Below are 12,221 nucleotides of genomic sequence, written 5' to 3'. Positions count from 1 at the left end.
TTTTTTTGAAAAGCCCTAGTTTCTTTTAGTGAGAAATGGTCTTTCAAGACCACAGTCCGGACACCAGTGATACTCATTACTACTGGATTGATCATTATTTCCAGCCCCTTTGCGTGGACAGTTAGTTCACATTGATACTTTCAATTCAAATTAGAGAATACCAAGACTTAAATTTAACCCATTTTCTTATATCTTTATCTCCTTTTTTCCATACCAACAATTCTGATTCTCAATGATAAAGGCAATGTTGGAATTAAAATATTCCATAATAACTCATTTGTCTTATTCCATATTCTATACAGGGGTCTCAGGATAAAAATATCAATCCATCTACCAATACAAATACTGAAAAAATGCATATGCTTTCTCTGTTCTCGTCCAACTTGTTCATAGTTGTACCAAATCCACATTGTCAGAGTATATAGCCAATGCATAACATATTCTCTGCTTTTCAACTGTCATGTGGTCTTAGGACAGGTAACTCTATAGTTAATGCTCACCATCTGTTCTTAGATCTCGGCATTTTAGTTTTCTGAAGTTCATTCTCCATTAGATTACTGAGCTCACGTTTTCTTTCCTTCAGTATTTTAAATATATTACTTCGTTTTTCTACCGTTATAAATCACTGCTGTTAAAGTCTAATGATAATCTAAATATTTTCCCTGTATAAATCATGCAGTACATTTTTCTAGATGCCCAAAGGACGTTTTATCTTTAAAATACGATGAATTTGCTAGAGTATATCAGTCTGGCTCACTATTGCCAGGTATGCAGTGCAATATGTAATTTCTTTTATTATTATTTCAGGGAAGTTTTCTTGAATTATAACTTTTTGCATCGATTCTGTTCCCTTTCTTTTGTTTTCTGCCTTAAGGTCTCCTATTTTCTGTGTATTTCGTCTTCTCTGCTTCTCTTCAATATTTATCACTTTCCCTAAAATCCTTTAAAAAAAATATCTTTCTGAATTTCTTTTTGATTTAAAAAATTTCTCTTATTTACCTTCTAGTTCTTTTACGACATTATCTGTTGTGTTTGTTTATTTTTTGTCTGTCCTACTTTAGTCTTTATTTCTGAAAGTTTTTTCAAAAAAATTTCTCTTTCCTAAATTCTAATGTATCTCTAACTCTAATGTATCTCATTAGATATTTTAAAGGCCAATTTTACATATTTCCATTTTTCAGTATTATGAAAATAATTATCCATAGCACTAGTTTAATGAAATAGTAAAAATATACTTACGAATAGTTTTCATATTTCAAGGTGAAAGTTCTATTCAATAACTACTTACAAATCCTAAGTAATCAGCAATTTCTTCAGTGTCTTTATTGCACATTCAATAATACTATCTACTTGCTGATTTTAAAAGTGAGTTCTCTCTTTTATCTCATTATTTATAAGCTGTATGATTCTATAGTCTCTGTGTGGATCCAGAGCCAGCTAAATCTACAAATTGTTTGTTTGCTCATTCATTCTTCAAATATTTAGTTTTCACCTATATTGCCCGGCCCTGTACCAGGACTTGGGAAGCAAAAATTAATAAAAACAATTTTTGCCCTTCAACAACTTAGAGTTAAATGGGAAAGACAGAGAAAGTAGCCAGTGGTTGTAATAGGGTGTGATATATGTTTTGGTAAAGATATGCATACAGTCAAAGGACCATGTGAGGATTTGAGTGATGGGGCCAGGGGAGAAGACAGGAAAACTAACAGGTGAGTGGATCAGTGAAGATATACACATTTACAGAATAATAATTCTGCACTTTACAGTTGTATAACTCTGAAGGTTTCAACAGTCTTTCACATTCACTATCCAATGTGAAACAACCCTGTGGTTCTGAAACAACCTTATATATGAGGAAACGCACCTTCAGAAGACAAGTTGTGACTTTCCAAGATCTTATGGCTGACAATTTGCTGTTATTGGTACAGTGAATAGTTCAAGGTCATATGGATTTTTTAAAAGTCAGTTGACCAATAATATATATCTCAGTCTATTTTATGTCATTGCAATTAAAAATGATTAGCACTAGCCATCCATCCTACAGCCCCACCCTCTCATCTCGTCCCTTCTCCTATTCAATATCCATTCATAAAAATTACCACTCTCCTAAATAGGGAGCCTCTCATTACTGGCATTGCACTCCCATATTTTTTACGTGGGAAGAAAAGAAAAGAATAAAATGCTTTTTTTTTTTTTTTTTTTTTGGCAACTGAATAGCCACTTTTCAGAAAATAACAAGGAACGCTAAAATACCTTAAAATTTGACATTATTAGTAATAGTCATTAGTTCCATAACTGCTCCTGCCTTTTTAAATTGTTTTAAGGTAAGTCTCTAAGGCAAGGGCATTATCACTAAAGGAACTATTTAGCTTAACATGAAAAAATTGGAAGAAAAATGTAGATTGTTCTCATTTTAATTTAAAAGTTGGTTATGTGCATAGGGACTGAGTGTTATTTGTCCCTTTTGAGAGGGAAATTTGGCTTCTGATCACACCTTAGGTTGCTGATTCCTGGTACAGATGTAACCCACAGCCACTGTGGAACTTAAAGGTAGAGTAAGATCATAACATCTTCTCTTAAAATGCTACTGTCTTTTAGCCCTTAGCAATGCTAAAGCAGTCAAGTGTCTTCTCTACTGGATAAAGGTGTCATTTTCAGAGAAAGATGGTCTGCACTGGTGCTATAATTGTTCATGAGATTGTGAGCAAAGTTTCAGAAAAAAAATTTTTCAACAGTATGAAAAGACTTTGGGGCCAATTAGAAACAGCATCTGTTTATATATGTAAGTGTGAAAACTCAAGTGTAACTATTAATTTATTGACTACATCAATGATCTAAAAGACTTCTGAACTTTCCAAAACAATTTTGATTTTCTAAACTATTGCACCCAGTTTTTTACTAATTGGAAATAGATCACTGCTTATTCTCTTGGACATCAGTAGTAGTTGCCGCCTATAAAGTTTGCTGGAGTTTGGAAAGCTGAACTTCAATCTGTCTGTCATCTGTCACAAATTCAGTAACCCTGTGTAATAATGCACTTAGAAAACACAACAGTATTTGTTTTTCTCTTTGGGATATGGGGATATGTGTATGTATACGGCTGATTCACTTTGTTGTACAACAGAAACTAACACAGCATTGTGAAGCAATTATACTCCAATAAAGATGTATATAAATAAATAATAATAGAAAAAAAGAAAATACAACAAGGAATTCCCTGGTGGTCCAGTGGTTAGGACTCTGCGCTTCTACTTAAGGGGGCCTGGGTTCTATCCTTGGTCAGGGAACTAAGATCCCGCAAGCCTCGTGGCATGGCAAAAACCCCAAAAAACGTGTAACCATTATATTAGCAGCTGTATTACAGGAAATTATAGTATAAAATTAGGAAATGACACGATGTTAATATCTCTATATCTCAAAATGCAATACACATTTCAGTGCATAGTATATTGGTGGTTTTCATAGTAATACTTGTGGTTTCATATATTAGCTCTGTTGGGTCTGGACCCTTGCACAGAATTTTCCTTCTGCCTGGTACGAGTTCTCCTCCTTATTCAGCTCCTTCGTCTGGCTAATTGACTGTCTTTAGGACTAAGCTTAAAAATAATTTCTGCAAGTTTTAATCCTTCTACTTTGACTCCTTCATCATCTGTATCCAATGCGTATAACAGTTCCCAGCACATAGAATTTCTCAAAACATGCCTGTTAAATAAATGAAAGAGTAGGTGCCTTTTCCTCCTATTTTTTCCTGTGGCACCTTGGGCTTACCTGTGTCAATTAACTTTTGCTCTGTATTCTAATAACTTGTAGATCTGTTTTCTCAAGGTAAACTTTTTATGGTAGGGATTAGTTCTTATTCACCTCTTTGTCCCCAAGCCTAGTTAATTATGTGGCACACAATAGGTGCTTAATAAATACTTGTGGAATAAATAACGGGGTAAAGTGTTATGGGTCCCTTAGGTTCAGAAATGCCCTGGCCATTCATATGGAGCTTCCATTCTTCTATGGGTTCTAAGTACCACAGGTACTTCTTAAGAGAGTGTTGTCTGTATCAGGATTATTGTTTAGTTTCATTTGAAAAAAAGGTGGGAAGAAAGAACATTCTGGTGGAAGTAGAGTTCTCATGGAACTTTCTTTGAAGGAAATGAATACCAGAGGTCTTAGACATAAAATGTTAGAGGATAAATGTACCCTATATGCAAGTGCAAGTCTGTATGCATTTTGTCTAAAGATTAGTAAGAGATGAACAGGAAATACTGGTTGAAACAAGAGCAGCCTGATATGGTGGAAAATGGTGATGGATTCAGGAAAGTGTGGGTCTAGTCCTAGCTCAGTCTCTAGAATATGCCATCTCACTGAGAATGTTTCCTTAACTGGAAAAGAACTAGGGGAGTGACGATAGCCTTCGTCTCTGACAGCTGTGATCCCACGTCATATGTTGAGCAGTAATCATATCAGCCTCTTTTTCTTTCTTTCTCTGAGTTTATAATATATTTTGTAATTCACATTCAAAACATTTTTATCTCAACCGTTGGTTATATTAAGATTCATGATAAGTGAAACCACATTTCAGGAAATTCCTTTTCTTCCTTTTTTTTTTGAAGGCATAGTTTCCATGTATTCTGCCCTTTCCCTCCTTCACACGCCCCTGTCTGCCACCCTTCTATCCCCTTTCTTCTCTTTGTTTTTCAAGGGAAATTGCATTTGGGTATTTTTGATTCATTTCCAGGTGATTAACAAAATATTATGTTGTTAGAATGACTTGGTATTTAAAATGCCAGTTCTTTAAAGCTAAGAAAAGGATGACTGAAGTTGATAGCTTTGTGCTTTGGAAGGGATTTTATTTCATTAGCACGACCAGTGGGGGAAGGAGGGAAGATCAGCATTTCAGCAGTGCCATGTTAGAAATGGGGAACCTGGGGCAGCCGTGTTGAATCAAGCCTCTTGGCTGGGGCCATCTCTTCTGACCCCAAGGCTCAGAGATCCTGATGTCTTGTTCTTTTCTTTGTTCACTTGGCTCTGTGCCACATTTGTAATCTTCTCTGCAAAAGGTCCATTTCCTCTGTATTTTCCTCCTGGAGTCGTTTACTTTGTGTTCCTCATTCATCAGTGCCACCCATGTCAGTGATTTATGAAAGGTGGTCACAGCCAGACTCCAAGCTGTGTGGCCTTTGAAACAAATAGCGTTGTGTAGGTTGCTCCTTTTCTATGGTGTAGATATTGAAAAGGACCTGGCACTGTGGGAAAAAGAAAGCCTGTCGAGAAGCCCTGTAGTATGCACAGTGCTTTAGTTATATCTGGTCATCAAGAAAACCCTCAATCATCACCAGGTCTTGGCATAAGACTACAAGTATCCGGACAATTTGGGAAAACCATTGCACTCCAGAGTGAAGGAGACAAATAGGTGTCTTCAGCGAGCCCCCAGGGACTGGTCTACAGCATCTCACTGTCGGCCCTCAGACGCTGGCCCTTCCAGAAAGCAGAGCTGTTACTCCAGGCAGTTTGCCACTCATTCTCTTGCCCCTAGCAGCACAGGCAAAGGGGATTATTGGCACAAATGGACTAGTTCTGTCACACACAAGAGCCAAATTGGAAGAACCCACAGCATTCTTTCTGGACCAGTTGTCCAAATGAGGGGTGATAGCGTAGTTAGTTCAACTTTAAAAAGCAGTTTATTTGAAGTAAGTTTCCAGCCCTCTCTGCATGCTTTGAGTTAAATTCCTCACAGTTTGGAGGATTTATATGGATTTGATATTTTCTAATAGTTTATGTTTCAGTTTAAGTAAATAAAACTATCCTATCTCTTTCACTATCTTATCCGTTGAAAAAAATCCCACAAGCTTGGAAGCATTTGGAAACATTTAAACTATAGCATATTAATTTTTTGCTAGTGGAAACCATGATTTGTGAAAAAATATGACTACATCTGTGATTTCTAAGGAATCCCAGAACTTTATTCCTAGCTTAATTTTTGTTTTGAAGAAAAAGCATGCTTTTTTTTTTTTTTTTTTTAACCCTCTGAAAGTGCTTTGGAGTATACATCACAATTTTTTTAAAAAAACTAAAGTAAATTTAATTTTTTGTTTTAGAATTTTCATTTCAGCAAGGTAGAAGAGTGTCAGGGTTGAATCCAGTCCCAGCAATGCCTTTTTTGCCTCCTGGGCTTTAAGCACTTCAATCAGCAGCCCTGCCTTCAATTTCTTTATGGATCGAATTGACCTGAGGATGCCTTACCCTCAAATTGTACTGAAAAACCAATCAAATAAGGTCACGTCTATGAGAGCCTTGAAAAGTTCAAAAGGAGGGTCTTTGAAAAGTTATAGAAACAAATGTAAGCTTTATTCACACTTATTTAGTTATCTTTGAAACACATATGGTGTCCTAGAATTTATCATTTCATATCTCAGAATTTATTTCCAAACGTTTCTGGCCATGAAGTATAAAAATATATCTTTTTCTAACTGAATCACTTTGCTTTTATGTATATATAACCTTTCCAAACTGACAAGTTGTTTGACAATTTTGACCAGCAATGTTTAGATGAGTTTGCGATATCTGTTTAATTTGATGTTTTAAGTTTCAGTGATTTAAAATCTCAGGGATTACTAGTGTTCAATGAAATGCTGGTAAAAGGCACAAATAACGGAGAATTTACTAATAACATACAAGTAAGGTGAGGAAGACTGGATATAAACATTTGGAAAAGGGAAGGCTAATGAGCTGTACTCTTTTCCATAAGTACTTTTAAGTCCCTGTGCTAGGTCTTCACACAGATTTATCAAATACAGAATTAGTGACTGTTTTCTTAATCTAATTTTAGGTGCATATTTATAAAGTTAATAACAGAAAATCTTATACTACACATTTAGCATTCTGTCCACCTAGCTCCACTAGGTGGTTATTTGTTTATGTGACCTAAAATCCACCTAAAAGATATATTGTTGCCTTGAAACAATTATTATCTCCTTCAGAGTAAGAATTTGCCAAACTGATAATCCCATAAGTACAAACTGAGATGCTGGAGCATAGTAAAGATTTGGTGTTGCCCCCAGGTTTCACTGCTCTTCGTGACTCATCTTCTTTCCTATTTTCTCTCTCCTTCTCTTGACTTTTTCAACCTCTCTTCCTCTTTGCCTCTAGGGAGAAGCCTCCAGTGGAGGACAATCATTGAAAAACTACATGGAAGAAGTGAGTTCTAAGATAGTCTTGTAACATGGTCTGAAATCAGTCTATCATATAGGGTGAGACACTCACTTGGGCTTTCTCCATCTGCCTGTAGGGTTTCCAGTCATGCCCACAAAAACAAGACAGTAAATAATATGTTATCAAAATGGTGTTTTGTTCCTCCTTGGTCGGGAGATCCTATAAATATTTATTTATCTTGAAAATGAAGGTAAAACTGTATAAACCTAAGGCTATCATATATTTTCACTCACAAACATTTGTTGCTATCCTAATAAATGAGAAACACATGTTTTATATTGGCCATGCACAAAAAAAATAAGATATGATCGTTGTTCTTATGGAGAGAATAATCTGTACCAAATTGGCATTCATTCATGTGATAAACGCTCATCAAGGATGTTATTCGTACAAGCCATTAAGCAAAGTGCTATCTTGACAATAAAAATGTCTGGCAGATTTTTGTTGCAAAACCATTTAGACTCCTGGTTTTATTTTGGAAATATCCAAGGGTGCTCTGTGTCTCAGGATGTGTCTTTGGGCTGTCTGCAAACTGCATTTGGGAACTCTCAGATAAGCCAGTGGGCAGACTCAATAAAACTTGGTCTGGAGCCAAACCGTAATGGTCACTGAATTAGCCATCTGAATCTGTTTCACGTGAAGGGAACTGGAAAACAGTTTGGCGATGATGTCATAGAAGTAGCAAATATTTGGTTTGACTATTGCTTCTCAGCAAGACAGAACCTGTTTCTCTAAATATTTTGTTCTTTCATGCGTGAATCCATTAAAAGACCATTTTGAGTGGCCTACTGAATGTAGTAGGTAGTCCATACATTTATTCAAAACAGTGTACCCATACTTAAACTCACTCTTGCTTCCAAATATCACTTGGAGAGGAAAATCAGAGTGCATAGCACCCCTTTAAGTCTCAAATCTCTGGTTTGCAGGCTTGTTTGGAGATGGTTGAAGTTTTACCAAAAGCACAATGGAGAAAGGGTAACAAAAGGAAAGAAAGGAAATAACTACGTAGATGGTCTCAGTTCAGGTTAGAAAATCAAAATATATGGGGCAAAAAATTGGAGTGTTGGTGCACCAACTTTAAATTTCATTGTAATGGATTTGATGCAGAAATTGAGAAAAATACAGTCAAGAAATTAATGTTGCCCAAGGAGAGAAAGATACTATTTTCAATATGTACACCAGTAGAACCTCCCTTTAGGATTCTGCAGTTGCCCAAGCCCTTGGCTAGCATTCCCCATTAGGGACTAGAGGTGGTAGGTCACCTCCACAAAAAGGGTACCTAATGCCTTTTGTAATGTGTCCTGTACGGGTCTAGTACTTTGGAAGAAGAGGAGCATCGAGGTGCTGGTACAGGGCATGGGCTGCGTGCGTGATAGAACTTTAAAAATGAGTCATTCTAATTTGGGTTCTTATCCAAGGAAAAGATCCTTATTTTCTCCATCATTATACATGTGCAATCTAAACGTGCATGTTGTAAGCAATTGTAAGTACTTAATGTGACAAGGTTGGGAATTTGTGCCTTTTCACTAGAAGTGCTGGCAGGGCATTGCTCCTCCGTGTGGTCCTCTGACTAGGTAAGAAATGGGGGCTTGTAAGAAATGCCAAACCTCAGGACTCACACCAGATCCAAAGAATCAAAATTTGCATTTCTAACAAAACCCCTGTGTTATTCATAAACACCCTAAAGTCTGAGAAGCTCTGCCCTGAAGTGGTCTTTAAAACGCTATTTCTAGAAAGTAACTGCATACTTCATGGAAAATCCCCAATTTTATAAATATAACATGGGTAAAAGGGAAATTCTTATTAATAAATTTATGAGTTTTATTTATTCATTTACTCTCAAAAATAATATTTTTGGTTGATTGGGGTATGTAATCTCTCTAGCTTCTGAGATTCATTACTGACTTTCAGTTTGAATTTACGACTATGTGTGAGCTGCCCAAGGTAAGCCTTTCCTTTCTAGGGGTTCAGTATCACATAGTATTTTTTTTCTAATATTGATTGATATTTAGATTTCAGCTCTTTTTAAAAGCAGTAAACAATCATCCTTTACAGAAAAACTAAGCATGATCTTAATTAATGAACTATTAATTTGTCAATAGTTGGTTTCTTTTTGCAGACATTAATGCATTTGGTCTTTAGGAAATATGTGTTCTAACTCTTCTCCACTGGCAGTCCGAATTTGTTAAGAATGTGAGCCATAAAAGGATAGTTTTATTTTTTCTCACTTATACTCTTATTTCACTTTTGCCCTCCTTCTTCTTGTTAGTAGAATCAGCAAACAATGGGGAACAGTATTTATAAATGTTAGAAGCATTGAAGTTAAAAGTTAAAAGTGATCTAGCAAACATTTGCTTTTATTTAGTACACACTAAAACTCACATAAACCATAGAGTTTACATTTTTATTATATTTAACATTTCTTGCTAAAGTTTGAACAGCTCTTTGCACATCAAAGTCCCTGTTTATTTATTTTTTTAATTTAGTTTTATAATTGGACAGAATCATAACCACATGATGTTAGGCAATTCTGTTTAGACCTAAGTCAAAACTAAGGAGATGATATGGTCTCCTCAAAAAATAAAGCTAAAATGAAATTTCTACTTATATTTTCTATATATTTAATGTATTATTTTTTTTCAGATAGGATTTGTATTTTTGACCAAATAAAAATGAGATATTTTATAATAGTTTATTTCTGTTAATCCTCAAAATGGTTCTAACAATTTTTAAAAATTACGTGTTCTTTACATGTAAGGCACTTGCTAACTCAAGGTAGGAATAAAAATTTCACATCGCAAAAATTTTAGCTGTTAGAATTATAATATTAATATTCACTCAAAAAATATATATAATTGAAAACAGCTTATCAAAATCAAGCACTTGCAAGGTTTACTATACATTTTATAGAGAAGCTGATCCATTTAAACTATCACATTTCCCAAAGGAATAACTGGAGAAGTAGCATAGTATACTGGTTAAAAATCCACTAATTCATAGAGAAATGTATTAATTTGCATATGTATTCAACAAGTAAGTATTGTCAATTTAAATGATTGAGGAACTATAAAGAGCTAAAGACTGAAGTTAATGATTTTTAAAACTTTTTCAAGATCAGTTTAGAGCCATTCCTCACAACTTCAGGAAGTTAGCTGAAGGCCAAGGCAACACACAGAGGAGTGTGAACTAACTCAAGGTGTCAAGCGGCAGCTTCACAATCTCTGAGGGTGTCAGACAGGAAAAGAAGCACGTTGAGCAGGCAGGCCTTTCCAAATCTGTTGAGGCTGATTTTGCCAGCTGTACCATCTGAACTGGAAAGGGGATCAATTCTATGTAACAAAATATCTTAGAATCGTTCTTCATGCCAGTTTTGGCCTGTCTTTTCCTCCTGTGGTATATTCTGTGATTGTTAGTGTAATGAAGTTCCAACTATACTTTTGAAAGAGAGTGCATGACGTTATTCTCCTATAAAAATAAGAGATAATTTGCTTTTTATCATGCACAGGGATTTACTTGTTAAAAGTGGAAATATTATAAACTATTATATTATATAATAGTATATATTAAATATTATAAAACTATTATTCAGCATTATAGTTTTATTCCACTTAGGAAACTAGAAAACAAGCGTTTTTGCAGGGAAACCCTATTTTGTCGCCGATATTCATTAAGAATTCATACATGTTGTTAAAGGATAGCAATTTTTAAAACACTTATCATGATGGCTTTCATACAGATGTAAAATGAACACATGTCAAGGTTTGTTTAAGTCATTAATGAATGAGGAAACCAGTAAGATGTTATAGCCAGTTCAAAGGAGAATTCTAACCCTCACACGTGTAGTCAAATAAAGAATGCTGAAATGAAGTTATAAACAGATGTAAAAAATGGCAAAACTGATCAATATCCATAGGTTAATAACCAATTACATTAAAATAGATGCAATTTGCATTTATATGGACAAGAATTATTTGCACTACTATACATTTCTGTAAATTACAAAGTTGTAAAATAGCTCAAAGTCAGTGAAAGACTCGGAGCCTTTATAAAATCAGATAAACAAAAGGGCTTGCTAGAAAAATGACTTATTTTTCATTGACTACACCCAATAATCTTTTGCTAATTTCAAAGTCTTTTACAACTTCATCCTACAATTTCCTTGTATAGAAAAACCACAAAATGGAATGAATTAAGAAAGAAGATGAAGGTGTCATGAAAATAATCAATAAACAATCAATAAGAAAGACTAGAAAAGAGTTTTCTTTGAGCCAAACTGAGGACTAGCTCAGAAGACTCTGAGAAACTGCTTGGGGGGAGCAGAGTTTTCAGAACAGTTTTATATCTTGTCAGAACAGAGAACCTTAAACAAGTCAGGGTTATATTCTTCAAGGTTTCAAAAAAAAGAACAGTCCAGCAAGTACACAGCAAGTCAGCTTGGCCTTGACACCTGCGAAGGGAGTCTTAGCATCAAAGGAGGACCAGCATTGGTGTCCCAAGAAGAGACGCATTTAATCTTTATTTTTAACATGGACATTCTTCTTTTTTTTTGCTTAAAGAATTTTATTTGTGAACATGGACATTCTTTACTTTTGGTCAATGCGTCCTTTTCTCTAAGAATTAAAGCAGATGTACAATGTATGTTTAATAGGCCACAAACAGGCTATTTTAGTTAGCATAAAATTCAAGTTAACTCATGTATAAGCCGGAATGACTTTCCTATATCTCAATTTGTGAAAATTTCTTTTATCAGAGGGCAATCCCAATGTGTAGTGTAGTGTAGCAAATTTGTCAGGTAAAATTTTTTAGCAGCTTGTGTTTATTTTGTAATGTTTTCCACAATCTACCATATTTTTGTACTGATAACTTGGTTATTGCTCCCTTTCTTTTCTTTTCCCAGATCCTATTCGTTCCAACTTATATTTTCTCAAATGTATTACTTCCCTGTTCTTATGTTTTAATTGCCCTTTGATGATATGCAAAAGAAATAAGCTATAGAAGTATAATTCACTAAAAAATTA

The 12,221-nt window shown here is 35.0% G+C and overlaps 1 protein-coding gene across 1 annotated transcript in view; it reads left to right on the top strand.

Annotated features, from left to right (window-relative positions):
- Positions 1-12,221, top strand: part of C17H8orf34 (chromosome 17 C8orf34 homolog) — a 338,603-nt gene that overhangs the window by 295,760 nt on the left and 30,622 nt on the right. Inside the window, exon 11 of the mRNA XM_036830419.1 lies at positions 7,141-7,188. Within this exon, the coding sequence (XP_036686314.1) occupies positions 7,141-7,188 (48 nt within the window). The remainder of the gene's footprint in view (positions 1-7,140; positions 7,189-12,221) is intronic.

This window comes from Balaenoptera musculus, chromosome 17 (assembly GCF_009873245.2).
Source record: "Balaenoptera musculus isolate JJ_BM4_2016_0621 chromosome 17, mBalMus1.pri.v3, whole genome shotgun sequence".
NCBI classification, from domain to species: domain Eukaryota; kingdom Metazoa; phylum Chordata; class Mammalia; order Artiodactyla; family Balaenopteridae; genus Balaenoptera; species Balaenoptera musculus.
Note: the sequence above shows the minus strand (reverse complement) of the source record. Positions and strands in the feature narration are given on the sequence as shown.